At 37.5% G+C, this 24,169-nt stretch overlaps 1 protein-coding gene across 2 annotated transcripts in view; it reads left to right on the forward strand.

Moving 5' to 3' along the window:
- The first annotated feature begins 7,423 nt into the window (after positions 1–7,423).
- Dmtn (transmembrane and coiled-coil domain 2 protein Dmtn) overlaps positions 7,424–24,169 on the forward strand; it is a 33,408-nt gene continuing 16,662 nt past the window's right edge. The window contains exons 1-7 of one of the 2 annotated variants that reach the window (XM_089649345.1): positions 7,424–7,846; positions 8,397–9,050; positions 9,556–9,686; positions 11,029–11,183; positions 14,539–14,658; positions 19,292–19,423; positions 21,825–21,985. In XM_089649345.1, the coding sequence (XP_089505471.1) occupies positions 7,796–7,846; positions 8,397–9,050; positions 9,556–9,686; positions 11,029–11,183; positions 14,539–14,658; positions 19,292–19,423; positions 21,825–21,985 (1,404 nt within the window). In that variant the 5' untranslated portion in view covers positions 7,424–7,795. The remainder of the gene's footprint in view (positions 7,847–8,396; positions 9,051–9,555; positions 9,687–11,028; positions 11,184–14,538; positions 14,659–19,291; positions 19,424–21,824; positions 21,986–24,169) is intronic. The other variant, XM_089649346.1, reaches the window with a different exon arrangement.

The following is a 24,169-nucleotide window of genomic DNA, read 5'->3' on the forward strand; positions in this document are numbered from 1 at the left end:
AGGATTTAATAATTTCGATTTCATGATTCATATTTATCCTGACCAACTATCCATTTTCTAGCTTAGGGCGATGCCATACGTAGTAATGCAAAATCATGTGTTTTTGGTTTGAAAATTTGGTCGCCTAGAAATGTTTCAGATGCTTTAATTAAATACTGCGAGTAGAATACATCTTGGCCTTTGAAACAATCGAGTATTTTTTAGATAAGTCTTTTTATAAGCCCAGAAAAAAAATAATGTAAAGGTCTATGAAAACTGCTTTAAAGTTCAAAATCTACTACTTACGAACCCATTTTCGGTTATGATTTTATTGTTTAATGTGGCAAATTAATTTATTTATAAAATGATCGAAAAAAAATTAAATATTTATGCCTGAACATCCACAAAATAAAATAAAAGGCACTTTTTGGCCATGTTTTTTTCTTGCATAAATCAATACAGGCGGATGGTGTTAAGCGGGAATTTAAACCTTATCGCGATCTACGTAAGGGTTGTTATTGATAGCGGCTCAATTTAAAATATTACACGGCGTAGTGCATCGCCTTAGGTCTATAGAATACTAATTTGATTTCTTCACTTTGGGCAGCCGCTGGTCGTATTGGTCCTTTAGCAAACATCCCAGTAGGTAATTATTGTTTTTCTTCGTAATTAAAACATTACATTTTAATGCTTCTTCATTAGTATTTATAGCGGTGACTTCTCATCTTCTGCAAACGGCGCCCAAGTAAACACGCCATTACAGACTTATGGAGTTCCTGCCCCGAGCGCTTTGTTCTTTGCTCCATTACGGGTGTATAATGATTGCGATCCCTCTATTCTTCTATACCGAAGTTAACCACAGAATAATTTATTCAAATGTACCGCAATTTGAGAAAAAATTATGACACTTTGTAAATTTTTAATTTTTAATATGAAACGATTAAAAAGTGAGGTTGCAGTAAAGTAATAATAATAATAATAATAATAAAATTTGTGTTTTTTTTCGTTATCAGTTATTTTAGGTTGGTGTTTAGAGGAAAAAAAGTAGGGCGGGTCATTTTAAAAACTTTTTATATTTTCATCCAAAATTTTAATTTTCAAAATTTATATATTTTCTAGCTGTACCCCGCCACGCGTTGCTGCGGCTCAGTCTGTCTGTGCAGACAGAGAAACAATAGCGCGTGTTACTTTTACATCCGAAAGATGGCGTTTAAAAAAAAAGCATTTTGTCCAATAGATGGCGCTGTTTTTATAGAAAAAGCTTGTTTTTACCTGTCACAGGTAACATCTATATAAAATAGGTATATAAAAACAAACGCGTATTCGAATGCAACGTTGGGTCAAAATTTCAAAGCAATTGGTGAAGAACATTCGGAGATTATAATAATAAAAAGAATTTATTCCAGATTGTATTTGTATTAGTATTTGAAATAGTATACATGATTAGCGTAAGAAAAATAATAATAACACATGGGTGATTCCGACAGGCACAAAAAAAATATATAAACCCAAAAATGAGTGTAAGCAGCCGTTTATGGAGGATATTTCTCCAGAGGGCCATCAGGGGGGATTCCATCCAGGCAACCATTGCAGTGATGATATTGTTACTTGATTGGCGTAGTCTGTGCCATAAGCTTCCCATGTGATGGCGGAGAAGCGCTCTGAAAGTACTCGTCCCTCCAGGAACATTTCCGTGGCGCTGCAGCATCTCGGTAGGCGGAATAGTTGGCGATATGCATTATTGTAAGCGACTTTTAGCTTATGCTATTGGGATGCAGTGTAATCCACCCACAGTTGAACAAACGTTATTTGGATTTTATCGAGAAGCTGAAATACACACATATTATATGAATTATAACGGTCAGTATGCCAGAGGCCTGAAAGGTTAAAATCCGCATCAATTCGACTTATTGGCAAAACTTCTCCTTGGGAACTCGAGTTGGTTGGTAACGACACCGAGAATGCATTAGAAGCTAGTAAACAGAACAAGCTGTAATTCAGTTTAGCGTAGTTTACGTCACTCTAATCGTCGTTCGTGACATTCTAATGAACATTTCCCAAGGATTTTGTGAATATACAATGTACGTGCAAACTTGCGATATTCAATTTTATTCGTTTTCATGCTTTTGCAATGAATTAAACACGTAAATTGTATCGTATTGTAGCGCCCTTCGTGGCAGCAGGACGCGTCCTAACGCTTCCTCCAACCGCTTTGTGTTTTTTTAGTATTTTCAAGGGAAATGAGGCAACATCCCTTTGAAATTATTTTTAAAATCAATCCATCAACATTTGAACTTAAATAAAAATAAACTTAATAATTATTAGAACTTTATAATATGTGATTTGAGTGCAGTGTTTTAAAGTGAATATTCTGAAATTTGCTCAAAAATATCGGACTTTCGAAACGAACGGCGACCGGTAAATGCACTCCAGATGTTTTCAACAAAATTCTCGGAAACTGGGCAAGCTTGGACACTGGCAAGTTTTTTACTAAGCCCAGGGCAATTTATTACCCAACCGCCGCTTTTTATTGCGGACAGAATGCACCACTTCAACAATTACCAGGAACAGGATTACATGGAGATAAATGATGGACTTGCCAAACGTCACAGCGGTGCTGCCAGGGTCTCTTATCTATGTGAGGTGTCAGCGCTTTATTAGCAGCAGATACATACCTGGACGCTGTTGTTGGACGCGGTGGACTCTCTTACTGCAGCAGCTGGTCCAGTTCCTTCACCACTTAGGATTCTTGCTGCAGAGTCTCCATCTTCTATTTTCGTAGAACGTCACAGCGGTGCTGCCAGGGTCTGGTATCTGTGAGAGGATAGTGTGTCAGCGCTTTATTAGCAGCAGACACATACCTGGACGGATGACGAACCTCGTGCTGGCACTGTTGGTGGACGCGGTGGACTCTTTCGCTGCAGCAGCTGGACCAGTTTCTTCACCACCTGGGATTCTTGCTGCAGAGTCTCCATCTTCTATCTTCGTGTCACCTGTTCCTTTACTTCATTTTACTTAACTTAACTTCACTCTATTTTTGTAATATTCATATTTTCTGTAATACCTGCATCAACTGTAAAGCGCCCCTGAGGTGATATCTCACAAAAGCGGCGCTATACAAATTATCCAATAATAAATAAATAAAAAAGTAAAGTTCAAATTAAATTAATACTAGCGCGGACGCAGACCCTTGACATATTATTATGTATTTCGAAAAATCCTTTTTTTAACTCAAGGCCCTGAGGGAAATTATTTTTTATGTCATCTTTGGGGATGCTGTGTGGAGGGTCTTTTAAAGGCGAAGAAGTTATAGGAAGGAATTAATGTATGTGGGTAGGAATCTAGGGATTAGTGTGTCCAGGAGTAACGGACGAATGATCTATCCCTCCCGTTGCGGTGCAAGGCGATGGGTCGAGAGAGATCAGTTGGAGAGGTCAAAGGGTCTGCCAAAATCATCCTCTACCGATCTGGCACGCCACACAGCTGGTGGGTAGGCGCATGCTGAACACATCTCATCCGATGAACCCGGGCACCCCTGCTATATCATCAAACGTAGCGAAACTCTTGGGGTGACCAATGGCAAAGGTGTTGGTTATCCAATAACCAATATTAGGTACCCTTAAATACATAGTAATTTGCCAGAACACCGCGAAAGCAGTAGATTTTGTATAACATTGAATGAATTCTTGCCAATTCTTGAATACGTATCTTTGAATGTTTTCGTTCGCAGATTTAGAATGTATTTCCTGGCAATGTAGACGGAGTGAACGCTTTTGTATGCAAATTGCAATAGCATCGATCTGTTCAACAAACTCGGGTCTAGTCGTATTGCATTCAATAAGTAACCTATCAGATAAAATACTTATGATGACCATTAGGTACAGCATGCTATTTTTAAATTTGAGTTAATTTTTATATATAATTATAATCCCTTCTAAAGCATGACAGAAAACAGCTTACCGTTTTTTTTTTAACGTAAGGACAGCCTCCGTGGTCGAGGGGTAACGCTCTCAACTGGCAATCCGGAGGTCGCGGGTTCAAATCCCGCGAATTATTAATCAAATAAATTTTATATGATTAATATGCGTTTTTTCACGATTAAATAATTGAAAATAATATAAGGTATATTTTCGGCACGTTCCAGATTGGAAGATATTCTCAGTATTGCCCTGGTGTAAGACCACCATTCACTATTGAAATGTTGCTTGAAATGGCTTTAGCCGTGTTCGGTGACCCAAGTCTGAATAGCCAGATACTTGCCCAACCTTCAAGTTCACCAGTTTCCCGCTTGTATCACTAGTTTCCGGACACCATTTATAAATAAAATTTCAATCAAATATATTTTTGAAAGTTCTGCTGGGTAAAGTTAGTTATCCTCATAGTATAGAAAGTTCTGCTGGCTAAAGTTAGTTATCCTCATAATATAGAAAGTTCTGTTGGGTAAAGTTAGTTATCCTCGTAGTATAGAAAGTTCTGCTGGCTAAAGTTAGTTATCCTCATAGTATAGAAATTTCTGTTGGGTATAGTTAGTTATCCTCATAGTATATCAAGTTCTGCTGGGTAAAGTTCAGTTATCCTCATAGTATATAAAGTTCTGCTGGGTAAAGTTCAGTTATCCTCATAGTATATAAAGTTCTGCTGTGTAAAGTTCAGTTATCCTCATAGTATATAAAGTTCTGCTTTGTAAAGCTAGTTAACCTCCTAGTTTAACATTGCCTTCAAGAGGCGATACAGCTATCACTTAATTATATGAAATTCCTTCGAGAAAAATAATCGCAAAGTGAGCTCCGAAAATTATTACAAACACATTTTGTTATTTAATATGTTATAGGTATGAAAAAAATCACAATGTCTCTTTAAATGCAACTTAGGCATTAGTCGAGAGAGTTTTGCTCTAAACGAATCGTGATTTATTAAATATATTCACAGTTAAATATTATCTTTTTTTTTTAATATTAGCGCGCTCTCTCCAACATTCGTATTTACATCTATCATCTATCTCCCTTTCAAACTACTTTCTTCTTCTTTTTAAACGCTTACTACGGAGCCTTATAAATTCTTTGGGTTTGAACGAAGTGATACATATTTGATTTATAAGAAATAAAAAAATATTAACTTATAATAATGCTTTATATGATTTCTTTGTGGTAATTTTAAAACGTCTTATTTCATACTTAACCACATTAGACATAATAGACCGCACGGTGACCACAATGGTTCGTCATTTATAGATAAATAAATTTATAACACTTTAGTCATTGACATCATACTCATGGTGATTGACTCATTGATTGCTTTTATCATTAATCTACGAATTGAAGTTTTTATAACGATACGAAACCTAATCTCATTGATGGATTATAGGATTTTTTCGAACATACTCTTTTTCTCAGTACAATTAAACTAATCTATAAAATTAGTAAAATATTTTTTTTCAGTATTACTAATAAATATTTTTTTTTTCATTATTTTTGTTTCAAAATCTAGTGAAAATCTTATTTCAAAGTGTATATAATTTCAAGGTAAACATGTCGAATTCCGCTGCATGCAAAACTTAAAAAAAAACAACACTTGATTTCTACTTAAATATCTAACGGAGACAACTATTTTTTTAGTGGGGGGGTTTAAGTAAACATGCACAAAATATAATTTTTTTAATGATAAACTAATGTTTATAAGACAAGGTTTTTTATGCATAGCACAAAGGATAACACATTATTATAAGCAATAATTAGTCGCCTGAAATATCCATACAAATTGAAAATACAGGGTTTTCCAATAAGAGGTGTTATTTTGATATTCAATCGTAAAAGATCAATGGTTTCGTTGCTTGTGTGGCACGTAGCGCCGTCTCGTTGAAAGTAAACGTTGTACAGATCAATACCATCCAATTCCGGCCATAAAAAATCATTAATCATCTCTCGATAGCGCAATCCATTCACCGTAACTGTTGCTCCAGCCTCATTTTCGAAAAAGTAAGGTCCAATGACTACGCCGGACCATAAACCGCACCAAACAGTCACACGTTGAAGATAAGAAAGGTGTTTCAACAATAACTTTTGGGTTTTCCGAGCCCCAGATGCGACAATTTTGCTTGTTGACGAAGCCACCGAGGTGGAAATGGGCCTCATCACTCAAGATGATTTGCATTTGATTCACTCAAGTGAATTTTAATAATTTAAATGCGTTGTTGAAGCGTGTATCGTTCCATTTTTATTAATGGCGTAGTTTCTACTTGTCAAATGTCGAAAAATGACAGCTTCAAAAGTAACATCTACCGAAATAGCGGGCTATTCAAAATAACACCTCTTATTGGAAAACCCTGTATCTCCAGAGTAAAAATAAATTCTGCATTTATAAATTTTCAATTTGTACGGATATTTCAGTCGACTAATTATTGCTTATAATAATTTATTCTCCTTTGTGATATGTACAAAATAGGTTTTTATGGTGTTATTTTGCGCCATTTTAATTATTTTATGCGTATTTTCTAACCTTTGAGATAAAATGCAACTTTAATGCATCTTTTACCATCTCCCACTACATAAATAGTTATTTCTTGGAGTAATTAAGTTGAAACCGAGTGCTATTTATATATTTTTTTGGTATCAAGCGTGTAGCGGAATTCGACAAGTTTATCAATATGTGTATAGTTTTTATTAGTAAAACTTATGATTTTTCTTCTTCTTTTCCAGAACAGGCAGCAGGCTTCGGAGTCAGCCCAGCGAACGCAAGCGGCAGCAAGGCCAGCCGCCCACCGCTCCCTGGTCGAACCGGCGCCGAGCCAGGCCCCCTCGCGTCGCAGGAACTCCATCTTTGAGCCCCGACCCGGCCCTACCTATAGCGACATCAACAACCACTACTACAACACTACTGAAACTATTGACGTTTGCGAACACCCGCCCAAACAAGAAGGAGAAATTCCCGCGCAATCGCGAACACCCGTGCGGTACATTGGCGCCAAAACTGACAGCCGGCTAGATTATTCGAATTCAAATTTCAATACGAATACGACTAGGAAGCTAGTGCGTAGAGAAACCGTCATTGCCAGCTGGAAATATTTGAAAAATGAACGCGAGAAAGCGCTAGGAACAAAAGAGCGCGATTCTGATATTAAAAACGAGGGAAAACCGCGAAAATTTGTATCAAGAAGTCACAGTGAAAGACAAAATGGCGGCTTGAGAAAATTTTCATCAAAAAGAAAAAGCGTTATTTATACGTACGATCCAATCAGAAAAATCCTGGTTAAAGCTTATAAATTTGAAACCGACTCTGATGACGGCCTAGAAAACAATTCCGGAGCTTCTTCTAGTTCGGGAAGTTCGGGTAAACGGCATTCAAACGCATCTTTGGACAACGAGTTTTCTTGTCAGAGATCTTCTTCTTTTACTAAAATTAAGACGCTGTTCATGCGCGTCTTCAATAATAAGTCATTGTAAAAATAATAACATTTTAAATTTACCAAATATTATTTAATTTTAAATTTTTTATACTGAATTCAGCGCACATAGTTGTTTATTCCTGGACATTCATTTCACAATTTATTGTGATATTCCGTGACTATTTGATTGGTTAATAAGTGATAAATAAATACTAATAATAATAATTGCATGCTAATATTTAAAATTTAATAAACATTATTACTGTGGGCAGTATGTTGTTCCATTATTGTACATTTAAAACATTCGTTTGGTGATTTTTTAATTATTTTATATAGTTAATATAATAAAATGAAGACATCGTTTTGAAATGCATTCGCATTCCAAGTTTAAAAAGTGATATAACTGCTGTCAAGATTCCCTCCAAACTGAAGAAGATGAAAGGAGGAGGGGAGAAGAACGGAGAGAAGCTGGAGAAGGCGGAGAAGGTAAGAAAAAATATACACCAATGAACACTGGCAAACTACTAATAAATCACGCCCTTTCTGCGGCAAGAAACATGAATTTGCGCACTTTCTTTTGCTTATAGTTTCTGCATGCAGCCAACATATTGATTAAAAAACTTAGATCATAAGAGTAGGAAAACTACAGTAACAAAGTATTAATATAATTTCAACAACCTAACCTAACCTAACCAAGGTTGCCGATGCAAAATTGAAAATCTTTTAACTCTCTAAAAAGCTACAGCGCCATCTATATGTCACACATACCAACAGAAAATATTGTACTATAGAACTTTGATACTGCGATCGACATAGTTCTGAAATAATGCTTTCAGGTTTATTATTTGGGTATTTTGTTATCCATGTGAGAGATTATTCCATATTTTAGCTTATTTCAAAGTGCGATCCCTGAAACAGTATCTGAGCTTCGCTTTACTTCCTTGATTTCATAGCGTTTTAAAAAACAATTACTTTTAACTCATCTGAATTATTATCTCTTGCCAAAATTATTTTCAATAATTTATTTAAATTACAGGTTGATAAGGTCCCCGAGGTGGTGAAGGAACGGTCCGAGAGCACTCGCAAGAAAAAAGAAAACAGTGGAGAGAGTCGAGAGCGGAGCAGAGAATCTGGCAAAGATAACAGAGATGAAAGCAGAAGAGACAGAGAATTCAACAAAGATAACAGAGATGAAAGCAAAAGAGACATCAGAGAATCTGGCAAAGATAGTAGAGACAGAGAGTTTGGCAAGGAAAGTAGAGATGAAACCAGAAGGGACAGAGAATCCGGCAAAGAAACCAGAGATGAATTCAGAAGAGACAGAGAATCCGGTAAAGAGAGCAGAGACGAAATCAGAAGAGACAGAGAATCCGGCAAAGAAAGCAGAGACGAAATCAGAAGAGACAGAGAATCCGGCAAAGAAAGCAGAGACGAAATCAGAAGAGACAGAGAATCTGGCAAAGAAAGCAGAGATGAAAGCAGAAGGGACAGAGAGTCTGGCAAAGATAGCAGAGATGAAAACAGACGAGAGGACCAGCACGGCAGGAGGGAGGGCGAGCAAGGGAAGGAGCGGAGTAAAGACCGCGAGGGTCTGCAGCCGGTGGGCAGCGTGAGACAGACCAGCCGGAGTCAGTCGCCAGCTCTGGCAGAACTGAGAACGGAATCATTACCCGTCACACAATTGTATCAGGTAATTATTATAGATAATGGCTTTTCCATGATTTTGTACAGAACTATTTGAATATTCAATCCCCCAACTTTAGGACTTGCAAATCCAAATTCACTAACACCGTAAGACATATAACACATACATACACGGTGGTTAGAGGTTCTGAATCGTGGGGCAAAATATCAAGAATAAATTTACGACTTGCACAGCAATAAACAATAATGAATATAGAACTATTGCAGACCTTTGAAACATCCTGGAATATTATAATTGTAGAATTTGTGAAGCTGAAAGTATATATAAAAAATATATTTGTCTTTCGAAAACAAACATTCTCAATTATCTCTTGATCCGAAATCAAGATAAAAAACTTTAAAATGAACACTGTTAGTAAACTTATAAAATTACATCATCGGTCAATAGTCAGATCAGTCTTCTTGCCCCATTTTTAGTATGTAGTATTTTTCCTTGCATTAGCTTTGATGATTTAATTTTGTCTTCTTATGCTCTGCATCTGTGTTTTCAGGAACCAGCTTCGTCCACCTCTTCCAAGCATAGCAGCGAGAGGAGCCACCATTCCAAGAGCCACTCCAGAGACCTCGGATCCAACCCTGGCATGGTCAATTCTTCACACAGCAATCAGACCAGCAGCAGATCGTAAGTATTTTATAACAATTAACATTTAATAACTCTAACTGACTTTAGGATCGAGTTTAACTCGAACGAATTTTCATTATTTCTCCTGCTTGTCAACTTCGAAAATGTTTTCTTCATTGAGAGCATTGTTTCGATCAAGAATGCAACGTTTTCTTTGATAAGGTTATTTTGAATGCTATAATAATTGTGTTTCTTAAATGAGTTGATAAAATCTTTCCAAATGTGCATTATGCAATGGTTCTAGATAATAAAATGCAATAAAACCAGAAGAGTGAATCGCTGGCTTGCTGCGAGAAGTCATATTTACCACGAGCCTGGTATGTAAATACGTTTTTGTGGCATTTAATCAAAATAATTGCACTTTATTATTATTTTAAGTGACTGAAGTGCAATAAAATAATGTTAAGAAACATTAAGATGTAAAAAGTGGGCTTAAAAGTTGTTAGTCAATCGGCATTATCAAAACGTACTTTCTTTTCGTGGGATTTTGTACCAACATTTGGGGATCTGGTAAGGAGAAAATGAAAGATAATGATTGTTGTGTCACAGCATTTATTTTGAGTCAGTAGAGTTGCGCAGTTGGGAGATGACTCCGGACCGATGACGACGGTAGAATGGTCGAGGCGGTAGTCATTAAGGCGACACCGCGTTGGTGGAGGATGTGTTCAGCACTGGTGAAGACCATTGGTCTTCCGGGTACTCCAGTGTGAACAAGGTAACCGTACGGTGCGATGGACTTGGTCGGCAGTTGTGCGGGAGATGCAGGCCAGCGATGATGCCGCGGGGCCGAGGCACAGACCGGCGAAGGTGTAACAGGGTCTCGGCGCGTGAGGAGCTGGCCAGGTATGATAGCCGGGGCCAGGGCGCTGATGTGAAGTAACAGCGGGGCGCGACGCGGGGGGAACTGGCAGTCGGTGGTCGGCCTCTTCAGTATGCAGCAAGCAGTTGCAGTGCTCGCATGTTGGTCACTCGTAAAACTGCTAATTAATGACAGACTGAGTACATCTCAACGCGCTTCAGAAAGATTTGGTAGAAACGCCGAACGCTCGCATTGCATCTAGAGTGTTCCCGCTACAATGCATGCGTTTTCCATTGGCGATCGTTTCAGAATATTCTAGTAGCATCGCTACAAACATATTAAAATATATTTTATTAGCTTGGCTAGGTAATAATATATTTCCTTTATCTGTGAACAAGTGAGCCGCCATTGTGGAAGTATTATCTGCATCTGCAGCTACGAACTGATCAAATTGCTTCTCTCACTGTCAATTTTATTTCGAAAAATTAACCTGTATTCTGGAAGATGATAATAATTCAGATTCGTAACGAACTAATTTTTCAGCATGGAAGACTCACCGCAGAAGCAGTTGCTTGGAAACCTAACCTCACTAACAGAGTACAGCGGAATCCTGAACAGTCCCCCCGGCTACCACAGCGCCAACGTGTCCTACGGAATGTCCAGCGACGAATTCAGTTCCCCACAGTCTGGATACAGAGGTAATTATAATATTTTCTTATTGTAGGTTGACTAACATCGATATAATCTCCGCACGGAGTCTTTTCCTTTGAATAGTGTTGTGTTTTCCAGGTTTTCCAGCAAGAACAGACATCTTTTAGCAGGTGTTGTATTTCCTTGAACTTTTTTTATAATTTGAGCTCTAGAACTTAAATTAAAAGAAGTTTTCCCATCTGAAAACTCAGATCATCAACTTTTTACCACTAGGTGGCAGCCTTACAGTGTGACTTCCCACATGAAAACTCAGATCTTCAACTTTTTACCACTAGATGGCAGCCTTACAGTGTGATGTTCCCACATGAAAACTCAGATCTTCAACTTTTTACCACTAGATGGCAGCCTTACAGTGTGATGTTCCCATGTGAAAACTCAGATCTTCAACTTTTTACCACTAGATGGCAGCCTTACAGTATGATGTGCCCATGTGAAAACTCAGATTTTCAACTTTTTACCACTAGATGGCAGCCTTACAGTGTGATGTTCCCATGTGAAAACTCAGATTTTCAACTTTTTACCACTAGATGGCAGCCTTACAGTGTGATGTTCCCATGTGAAAACTCAGATCTTCAACTTTTTACCACTAGATGGCAGCCTTACAGTATGATGTGCCCATGTGAAAACTCAGATTTTCAACTTTTTACCACTAGATGGCAGCCTTACAGTGTGATGTCTTCAACTTTTTACCACTAGATGGCAGCCTTACAGTATGATGTGCCCATGTGAAAACTCAGATTTTCAACTTTTTACCACTAGATGGCAGCCTTACAGTGTGATGTTCCCATGTGAAAACTCAGATCTTCAACTTTTTACCACTAGATGGCAGCCTTACAGTATGATGTGCCCATGTGAAAACTCAGATTTTCAACTTTTTACCACTAGATGGCAGCCTTACAGTGTGATGTTCCCATGTGAAAACTCAGATCTTCAACTTTTTACCACTAGATGGCAGCCTTACAGTATGATGTGCCCATGTGAAAACTCAGATTTTCAACTTTTTACCACTAGATGGCAGCCTTACAGTGTGATGTTCCCATGTGAAAACTCAGATCTTCAACTTTTTACCACTAGATGGCAGCCTTACAGTATGATGTGCCCATGTGAAAACTCAGATTTTCAACTTTTTACCACTAGATGGCAGCCTTACAGTGTGATGTTCCCATGTGAAAACTCAGATCTTCAACTTTTTACCACTAGATGGCAGCCTTACAGTATGATGTGCCCATGTGAAAACTCAGATTTTCAACTTTTTACCACTAGATGGCAGCCTTACAGTGTGATGTTCCCATGTGAAAACTCAGATCTTCAACTTTTTACCACTAGATGGCAGCCTTACAGTATGATGTGCCCATGTGAAAACTCAGATTTTCAACTTTTTACCACTAGATGGCAGCCTTACAGTGTGATGTCTTCAACTTTTTACCACTAGATGGCAGCCTTACAGTATGATGTGCCCATGTGAAAACTCAGATTTTCAACTTTTTACCACTAGATGGCAGCCTTACAGTGTGATGTTCCCATGTGAAAACTCAGATCTTCAACTTTTTACCACTAGATGGCAGCCTTACAGTATGATGTGCCCATGTGAAAACTCAGATTTTCAACTTTTTACCACTAGATGGCAGCCTTACAGTGTGATGTTCCCATGTGAAAACTCAGATCTTCAACTTTTTACCACTAGATGGCAGCCTTACAGTATGATGTGCCCATGTGAAAACTCAGATTTTCAACTTTTTACCACTAGATGGCAGCCTTACAGTGTGATGTTCCCATGTGAAAACTCAGATCTTCAACTTTTTACCACTAGATGGCAGCCTTACAGTATGATGTGCCCATGTGAAAACTCAGATCTTCAACTTTTTACCACTAGATGGCAGCCTTACAGTGTGATGTTCCCATGTGAAAACTCAGATCTTCAACTTTTTACCACTAGATGGCAGCCTTACAGTATGATGTGCCCATGTGAAAACTCAGATCTTCAACTTTTTACCACTAGATGGCAGCCTTACAGTATGATGTGCCCATGTGAAAACTCAGATCTTCAACTTTTTACCACTAGATGGCAGCCTTACAGTGTGATGTTCCCATGTGAAAACTCAGATTTTCAACTTTTTACCACTAGATGGCAGCCTTACAGTGTGATGTTCCCATGTGAAAACTCAGATCTTCAACTTTTTACCACTAGATGGCAGCCTTACAGTATGATGTGCCCATGTGAAAACTCAGATTTTCAACTTTTTACCACTAGATGGCAGCCTTACAGTGTGATGTTCCCATGTGAAAACTCAGATCTTCAACTTTTTACCACTAGATGGCAGCCTTACAGTATGATGTGCCCATGTGAAAACTCAGATTTTCAACTTTTTACCACTAGATGGCAGCCTTACAGTGTGATGTTCCCATGTGAAAACTCAGATCTTCAACTTTTTACCACTAGATGGCAGCCTTACAGTATGATGTGCCCATGTGAAAACTCAGATTTTCAACTTTTTACCACTAGATGGCAGCCTTACAGTGTGATGTTCCCATGTGAAAACTCAGATCTTCAACTTTTTACCACTAGATGGCAGCCTTACAGTATGATGTGCCCATGTGAAAACTCAGATCTTCAACTTTTTACCACAAGATTGCAGCCTTACAGTCTGATGTTCCCATGTGAAAACTCAGCTCTTCAACTTTTTACCAGTAGATGGCAGCCTTACAGTATGATGTGCCCATGTGAAAACTCAGATCTTCAACTTTTTACCACAAGATTGCAGCCTTACAGTCTGATGTTCCCATGTGAAAACTCAGCTCTTCAACTTTTTACCACTAGATGGCAGCCTTACAGTATGATGTGCCCATGTGAAAACTCAGATTTTCAACTTTTTACCACTAGATGGCAGCCTTACAGTGTGATGTTCCCATGTGAAAACTCAGATCTTCAACTTTTTACCACTAGATGGCAGCCTTACAGTATGATGTGCCCATGTGAAAACTCAGATTTTCAACTTTTTACCACTAGATGGCAGCCTTACAGTGTGATGTTCCCATGTGAAAACTCAGATCTTCAACTTTTTACCACTAGATGGCAGCCTTACAGTATGATGTGCCCATGTGAAAACTCAGATCTTCAACTTTTTACCACAAGATTGCAGCCTTACAGTCTGATGTTCCCATGTGAAAACTCAGCTCTTCAACTTTTTACCAGTAGATGGCAGCCTATAGTGTGATGTTCTCATATGAAAAATCAGAGCTTTAGGTTTTTACCACTAGATGGCAGCCTCGACACACTTGCGATCGAACTGGAAGCTTTAAGTACGAATGTGTTGTACGATTACTATGTCTTTTGTTCCTCAGCCGTGGAAGATATTCCAGAACATCCCGACTTTCTGCCCCATCCGGTGTTGCTTTCGACCTTGGCTCAGAGGGGGGGACAGTATCTGTCTGACAGCGATCACAGCATGTTTCACTACACAGGTGTGGAAAAGTACAAAATGGACACTTCCTTGGGACGTGTTGAGCTTAACTGTGTCCTAAAATATACAGGGCGATTGTTACTTAGGCGAAATAAAGGATATTATAAAGAAGACATATACGAACAAAAAAGATTTTGTGAACTTAGTCCCAGGTGTTAACTCCTGTCATATTTGGGTGTCCTGCCAGTGGGGGAGAGCTATCTTGTTGTTTAGTAGAATCACTTTGGATATTGATATTTTTAACAATAACGAAGAGGAATTTAGACGTCAAGCTTTGTTACTGCTAGTATAAAATGTGCTTTTATAAATTTACACTCCTGTTGGTGGGTTTTTAAATAAATCTATCTATTGAATTTTACCTTATTTTTCGGGAATGAATGAATGCAAATCCTGGAAGCGGAAATCAACCCACTTCCCGACATCCGATCGAGCTGATACTCAGCAGATAGACTCGTTTTGGTGGCAATCACATACATATACGCATTTAATTTTTATTGAAATCTGATGATATTGCAGCAGTTAATATACGAAATAAATGTTGGTCTTAACCCCAACAACTCTTGGCATTTGGCGAGGTTTTTAGCACCTTTGAATCCAATCATTCTAGCCGGCTGACCTAAGAAATGCAATTACGTCGAAAATTGAAAGTATTTGTATTATACTAAAAACACTTTGTTTTTACAGGTTGATTTTTTTGTATTTTCACGGCCATTTACTACACATTAATGGTTGTTTGTCAGTATCTTTTAAAAACGAGTTAAAAAATTTTATTGGTAATATTCGTAAAATTAATAAATAGATTGAATTGAGTTGAAAAATTTGTTCATTGCGTTGGGAGACTAAGCAGGGTCTTGAATCCACGAGGTGGGGTTTGTCCAGGTCTTAGCGGCGGAGTTCGGAGTTAATGTAAAAAAAATAAAATGACATCGATGAATTTAGATCGTTAAAAACAGCCTACATTGTTCACAAAACCTTTTTCTGTTTGTAAATGTCTCCTGAGTAATGTCGATATCATACAATATTTCGCATTGAAAACCAGTCACCCTGTATACGTCTCAAATTACTGTTGCAAATGTGAACTAACTTCCTTAAACCATAACAAATTTAAAAAAATATATTTAGTTGCGATGAATTTTTTATTTAGCTAAGTAAATAATTATTACCCACTTGCTTGTTTTATCGCTTCTGATTGATAGTTATTTGAATTTTTTTTCTCTCTCTATCTCTGTTGCACCTTTTAAAGTTGACTTTGATAAAAAAAAACTCTATTTCAGTAAAACAATTAGATACTTAAATTAATGTGGTTTTCGGCGTTTAGTTTTGATGTAGCCATCAGTGCCGGATAGCAAGAACTATTATTATTAGCACATAAGTAAAAAAAAATAATCACTGGAAAAATATGTCTATAGCGCAGACCCATTAAAAATCACGGCATATTATAATTATTCCAATTTCTAAAAAAAATATTAAAATAATATTATAGGTAGGTACTTTACCGCTTTACTGAATTTAATCAAACAAACTGTTTAGTTGTTGTCAATTTGTTGTTCATTGAACCGTAGTTACAGACAAGAGACATAACTGAAATTAGTGTGTCTAATTGTTTTGGATGTCGCGGCATGTCTGCCGGTTACAATCAACAAAAACGGTCTACTTTTATTATCTACAGCTATAACTATTAACAAAATAATTTTTTATCTAGAGTGACAAGTTACAGCTGTCATGGACTGTCCAAATGTAATAAAAACAAAATCTACAATATTTTTCAATTTCTCTGGTAATTTTATTTTCTGAAGTTAAATAACCAGTTTTGCTGTATGCAAGTAATGCATCTGTGTGAGTGAACTTTCTCTGCGATACCTATACAAATGTTGTTGACAAAAAAGTTTCACCATACATGGAATGTCTTAATTTTTGATTGTGATTGACTTTATTGTATGTTTTTTGACTAAACGAATTGTATTGCTTTGTATACTGTATATATAACAACCGCATTATATAAAATTAATTTTGATTGTTATTTGTTGGCTTTTGTTGTTTCTAACAATATCCATTTTTATTCCAGTTAATTATTAAGGTTATAACCATATCATTGAAGAAGAACATAACACTAATAATTCTAAATGGAACATGAAACAGAACAAGACACAGAAAATAAAACGATAACGGTCTCAACTGGGAATCAAATCCAATATCTCTAACTTACCAGGAGAACGCCTTTAACCACTTGACCAATGGGACCTAATTATTACAAACGCCATTTTTGTCAATCTCATATTTTAAATGCAGAATTAAAAATATTGTCTTGCAACTTAGATAGTGTCTCAGATAAACATATCCGATTTTTATTTATTTGAGATACCTATTGACTTTTTCTAAAAGTGTAAATGAATATACACAGTTTTCCAATAAGAGGTGTTATTTTGAATAGCCCGCTATTTCGGTAGATGTTACTTTTGAAGCTGTCACTTTTTGACATTTGACAAGTAGAAACTACGCCATTAATAAAAATGGAACGATACATGCTTCAACAACGCATTTAAATTATTAAAATTCACTAGAGTGAATCAAATGCAAATCATCTTGAGTGATGAGGCCCATTTCCACCTCGGTGGCTTTGTCAACAAGCAAAATTGTCGCATCTGGGTCTCGGAAAACCCAAGAGTTACTGTTGAAAACCCTCTCTATTCTCAACGTCTGACTGTTTGATGCGGTTTATGGTCCGGCGGAGTCATTGGACATAACTTTTTCGAAAATGAGGCTGGAGCAACAGTTACGGTGAATGGATTGCGCTATCGAGAGATGATTAATGATTCTTTATGGCCGGAATTGGATGGTATTGATCTGGACAACGTTTACTTTCAACAAGACGGCGCTACATGCCACACAAAAAACGAAACCATTGATCTTTTGCGATTGAATATCAAAATAACACCTCTTATTGGAAAACCCTGTACAATTTTTTATTGGAACAACTTTTCTTTGATAACTTTTGAACGTTAAGGGTTTTTTTTTTCTTCTGTTTCATGTTTCGTTTAGTATTATCTTCTTCTCCAATGATATTTAATATTTATTTATGAATTATACTCCTGTTGGTAATCTTTTCAATCCTTTCTACCAACCCGACCATGTGTTAAAACGCAAAGTTGTATAAAAGCTGGTTGAACTTTTCATGTCAACAAACGGGCAGACAACAAAAATCATAATTATATAGTCATAACATAGATATTCAAAATCTTGCCCAAACGTGATATCTGGGTATCATTTGGTTGAGCTGGAGATAAACCACGTGACAATATTCTTGGCACCAGTAGGGTTCGAGAGTGCCTTAAATAAACAATGACATCAGTTGTACATTGTCCGCTGAAGAGTGCACATTGAAATAACCAGGCCCTGCACAGAAAAGTAAAGTTTGCTAAAGTAATGCAAAGACTTGCAGCAGAGCACATTGCGGGACTTTTAGGGCAGGATCTGAATGTTAGCTTTTAAACAAACCTCCTGGCCTAGCGATTCTAAAAATGAGTGAGATGGGTAAATTATAACAATTTTACCACTAAATGTAGTTTTGTTTCCCAATTTGGGATTTGCCAGACAGCCAGCAATTCGCGCACCATTATGAAAAGGACTAGTAATTTGTAAGCAGATTATATTTCCAAGGACTGAATAGTAATATTACAATGCGAGTTGCCCGTATTCTTTCAGATTCATTTATTGAAAAATCACGGAAAGGGAGACGGTCACACCGCGCTGTACAACTTGGTTTGTTCCCTTTTCTCTGATGGACTGGTCCATCGATTTGAATATCTAAAGTCAAAACTACAAAACAGCATTTGGTTGACCAGCAGTTGTCCAGGAATTGTAGACATAATGTGAAAAAGAACCTTATTAGATATTTATATACCATGCGTACCTGCAAACAATCACGAGATATTATAATTAATGCTTCATCTCTTTTCTTTAAAATATAACTTCTCTTTTTTTTGGTGACAAATTATAAAGACAATCAGAAATTTACGTTTACTTTGTAAAGCCATTCAAGGCTTTTCTAATGAATACCGTTAATAAACTCTAAAAATCATTGAATCTGTCAAAAATATAATCAAAAGAAATACACATCAAATTAATAAAAATAAAATTATTTTCTGATTATAGGTAGGTACATACTTTATACCTTGTCTGAATTATTCTTCGCACCAGTTATAATTTTGAAAAAAAACACTTATTGAAACAAAATTTGAGTTCATTGAACATGAAAATTTCACGCAGTAATAACTAACGTACATTATCACAGACAACCAAAATTATTATGTTTGATTGCCAACCGGGTTTCTTTACCACGTGGCTTCTTCATCAGGACAGTATATTTTACTAGATAACCTTATTATTAGTAACTTATGAAATATGCACTTTAATTAAACTTTAAAAATAACTACAACTGTGTCCGGAAATTCATGGTACAAGTGGGAATCTTGTGAATCTACATTACATAACATGATTTTCCGTACGCCATGTATATTGATGTTTCTTTAATTTTAAGATGCCGAATTTTAGCTCGATAAAAAATGCAGTGTACATAATACCAATTAAAAACCAACAATTTTTTTTTACATCTTCCATCCCCTTCTCTTTTGCAGCCAACCAGGTAGATGAAGGAGATGGCGCCGGTAGCAGTGGTTCCTCCCGAGCTACGACGGCCATAGCTCACCTCAACAGTAAAGTTGCTAGGACAAAAGACTTAATCAGATTGGAGCAGACCATAAGAGATGGTACGTATTATTATTCGTTACCCCTTGGGCAATTTGGGGAGATATTCTTCACAGGAAACAAACACCTGTAGAATCTTTTGGGAGATATATCTTCCAGTCTCTCTCATAAAAGTTAAGCTATCGCATTTTGTATTACATTGAGATATATGATTTAAACAATGTTAGAAAGAGAGATAGTATAGATCAGGGGTGCTCAAACGGTCGATTGCGATCGACCGGTCGATCTCGAGTGCTTTTTGAGTCGATCTCGAGAAAATTTCCAAATTTTCATGCCTTCTTTTTTATTATTTATTTGTAGCTTGTAGCAGACTGAGTTACTGAACGGAGTGTTCTGGAACAGCTGGCAAATTTCGTACTCGCAATGTTTGGGTCAACTCACTTGGGCGAGTCTGCATTTTCTGAAATGAAGATAATTAAGTAAAAATATCGCAATCGACTAACTGACGAACATATTATGTCATCGTGCTTCCGATTAGCACTCGGTAATTACGTACCATCGTATGAAAAGTATGCTGAGGACATGCAGTGCCACGCTTCAACATCCAAAGTCATTATTTAGTTAAGTTTAGAAACTAGAACTCGTTTGTTTTTTGTAAGAACCGATAAACTTGCAATTTTTAATAAATATAAGTTTTTTCATCGACTTTTTAGTGCAGACCTCCACCTACCTTGACTAAAAAATGCATATTGTGAACTAATTTCTGTCGTTCCTCCAAATTCTATGTGGATTCGTGGCCATGCAATTATGCAACGTCCCTATATATGCCACGATACACCCTACCTACATAGAAGACAATCCTACATCACACATACTTGCAGCCTCTCAGAGTCGATCGATCGGAATCTAATAATATTGAGGTAGATCGCCAGCAGTTCATCTTTGAGCACCCCTGGTATAGATGATCTACAGTCTCTTGTGTCTAGGATGAACGAAGAATGAGTTAATGATGAATGTAAGTAAGTCTAAAGTAATGGTGTTTGAAAGAGAGAGTACGAAAACAGTGAGCAATATAGCTGTGAATGAGGAATACTTGGAGCAGGTGGATGAGTTTGTGTATTTAGGAAGTATGTTCTAGAGAGATGGGCAGGCTGACAGAGATATTGAAAAAAGGGTTAATGGAGGACTGAACGCAGTTGGCGCCAACAAAAAATTGTCCAAAGAAGCGAAGTTAGCAGTCCACAATGGAGTGCTGGTACCTACCTTGATGTATGGAAGTGAGGCATGGAACTGGCAAAGAAAGGATGAAAGAAGATTGAATGCTATTGAAATGAGATCCCTGAGGCGTGTGTGTGGTAAAACCATGTTTGATCGTGTGAGGAATGTGGAGATCCGCAAAGAGTGCAAGGCTGAGGTAAGCGTAATGAGTAAGATTAAGAAAGGGACGCTTAGATGGTTTGGGCATGTAGAGCGAATAAGCGAAGAAAGGAGTGTAAGGAGGATATATGATGCAAATGCGAATGGTAGCAGAAGTCGGGGACGCCCGAGGAAGACATGGCACGATCAAGTGAATCAGATACTCGAGTCGGGCCATGCCAAGAGTCAGAATAATAGAAGAGTATGTATGAGACAATGTATGAATGTGAATGAGGCAAGGAGTGTGTGCCAAGACTGAGTTGTTTGGCGGTCCGTCCTCTCTGCCTACCCCTGCGGGAAACGGTGTGATGGTTTGTTAGTTAGAAAGAGAGAATAACGCACTTTCAGTTTGCGTACAATAGTTTAATTTAAGGTTTGCAAATTTTTTGATAAATATTTTTATATTAAACAACAAAAGAGTATAGTCTAATTAAATATGTTTTCTAGTTTTGTGTAAAGTGGTAATTAGAGTTTACACGATAGCAGTTATAGTCAGACTGATGGAACCTAAGCGTAAGCCAAATACTAAGTTTGGTGATCGCGCTTTCGGAGCATCTGGGCCGAAGGCTTGGAATAAACTCCCTCCGGAACTAAGATCCATAACAAGTCCAACAGAATTCAGGTCTAAACTAAAAATATACCTTTCCTGAGAGAAAGTCCAGTTATTTCCAATTTTCCAATTACATCCTAAATCCTGTATCTAAATTTCGCTAATAAACAATTAGTTAATGTTAATTAAGTGTTAATCTCAAGTGACCTACCAGGTAAGTATAGTACTGTATATTATCTCCATAAATAGTTAGCAATAACATAGATCATTGTAGAAATGTATTATATATTTGTACAGCGCCCTTGAGGTGATTTTGCACAAAAACGGCGCTATACAAATCATCCAAATATTATTATTATTAAAAACCATCGGTAAGCGAATTTAAAAACTGTATCCATATTTGCATTCTCAATTTTGATATTTTATAATTCTTAGTACCTTGAGACTACGAAAATATATAAAAATGGTTAATTGTTGATGAATATGTTGATTTTCAGACAATGTGAACGAGTACCTGAAGCTGGCAGCTAACGCAGACAAACAGCAACTGCTGAGGATCAAGGCCGTGTTTGAGAAGAAGAACCAGAAGTCGGCGCACTCCATCTCACAGCTGCAGAAGAAGCTGGACGGCTACCACAAGCGGATCAAGAACTGGGAGGTGAATATCACTTCTTCTTGTACTTCTGGCTCCTAGTGCAGATAGATCGCTATCATTTTTATATTAAGGCCCTCCATCTTGTGTGTACTGACGTCGCAAACAGGGTTCCATGGAAGCCAGAGTCAAGTTAACTCTTTGCACGCGGCCGTATCAACTGTTTTTTTTTTTTTCTTATTATTTCTGGCTTTCACCCTTCAAGGGTGTTTTTGGCCATCATTTAAAATTATTGAGAAATGAAAGGTGAATTTAAATATTAATTTTATTTAAATAGGCAAATTTCAAAATTATAATGAAAATTGGAGTCGAGTTCAGACTTAGAAGAGATGAGATGTTGAATGGAGGGGAGGCAATTTTAGATAAGGCTTGATAGAAGAGAGGATATTTGTTTAGAGAGGGACAACCAAAAAATATGTGATCTAAAGTTCCCACTTCTAGACCACAGAATGTACAATCTGGGGAGTCAACGACGTGAATTTTAAAAAGGTGGGAAGGAACGTTGTTACGGTAAAAAGTTTATACTCACACGTGGCTGTATCAACATTTGATACGGAAACTTTGACAGCCGATATTCCAGCACTCTTTCGTCATAAATGTATTTCTTGCTCACTTGGACATTCGTAGAACTATCACGATGCTGACATCTACAAGAATTTCTCAAAAATAAAATTGTATTTCATAAAAAAAGATCGATAATCAAGTGCGCCTCTTCGCGCCTTTTAGTCCTTTAGTTTACATTTTTGTCAACGGATGGCGTTAGTACTAGTATGTCATTCACAACTTTTCATAACTAAAAATGATAAGTGATCATAGTGTCCCACTTGTGTCTATCAACGCAGTGGCCTAAGTACACACACGCCGAGTGAATGGCGGGACCACATTCAAAAGGTACGTCTTTGTATGAAATTTTATGTTTTTGTTTTTATAAACATCTAAGAGTGTTGACACACGAGGATTTGTTTTCATATTGTGGAGAATAATCTGTTCTGTCTATATAGTCCAATAAATCATGCCAGAATGCTATAATTTGACATTTAATTGCTTGCATAGGTATTTGAAAATATGTAGCGCGTACGGGTATAGATAAAACGGAGAAAATTAACATGTTCAAAAGGTTAATCTGTCATAAGCTGCCCGCAGATACTGTAGATAGTACATAACTGCTGACCCCGTACCAATCGCAAGTGCCCTCCACTGTTGAAATTGGCAGCCACCTTCGGAGCCCTAAAATACTTGAAAAAACCCTCGACTATTTAGTGAAACGGCCGGTTCGTTTGATTGCTATCATTAGAGTACAGATATCAGGTGGGAATGATGTCCTTGCTCTACCGGTGTTTCAATGGAAGATGCTTCGAGGATGTAGTGTGATTGATCCCTTCGGCAACGGTGCACAGTCGCACAAACAATAAACAAGTTTGCATAAACACCCCAAACGCACGTACACGGTTGACATTAAATATGATTTAAGATTTTCACGGCCAAAAGTATTTTTGTTATTTGTTTTTGGGGTATTATGCCGTGTTGCGCTAACTCCTTCTTTAGCCAACGTTTCGGACAGCATTGCAGTGTCCATCATCAGGGCAGATGTCTTATTTGAGGTTGTGTTAAAATGTGAGCTTAAGTATGAGGTTGTGATACCGTGTTGCCAGCTCCAACCCTCTGAGCTAACATTAACGTATCATTTTTTATTTAAAGTGGTTTTCTTCGTTTAGCTCTGGTGTAGCCGTCAATTACCGGATACCAAGAACTATTAAGCTTAGCTCCATCGTCTCTATTAATGTTTACGGGATTTTTATGAATTTCAATGGCCTCCGTAATCAGCCGTGCTCTATAAGTTTTCGGTCTCCCCAGGATTTCAGGAACAAATCCAAAGTAATGCCCGGTGTCAATCAAATGCTCGGCAATTGCCGATTTGTCAGGGTGGCCGAGTTTACAAGCTCTGAAGTGTTCTGAAATTCTTTTGGAGATAGTCCGCTCTGTCTGGCCTACATAGACCTTGTCACATCCGGAACAGCTGAGTTTATACACTCCGAAACTCAGCTGTTCCGGATGTGACAAGGTCTATGTAGGCCAGACAGAGCGGACTATCTCCAAAAGAATTTCAGAACACTTCAGAGCTTGTAAACTCGGCCACCCTGACAAATCGGCAATTGCCGAGCATTTGATTGACACCGGGCATTACTTTGG

This window comes from Hesperophylax consimilis, chromosome 29 (genome assembly GCF_061612785.1).
Source record: "Hesperophylax consimilis isolate HC1 chromosome 29, BYU_Hcon_1.0, whole genome shotgun sequence".
Taxonomy (NCBI): Eukaryota; Metazoa; Arthropoda; class Insecta; order Trichoptera; family Limnephilidae; genus Hesperophylax; species Hesperophylax consimilis.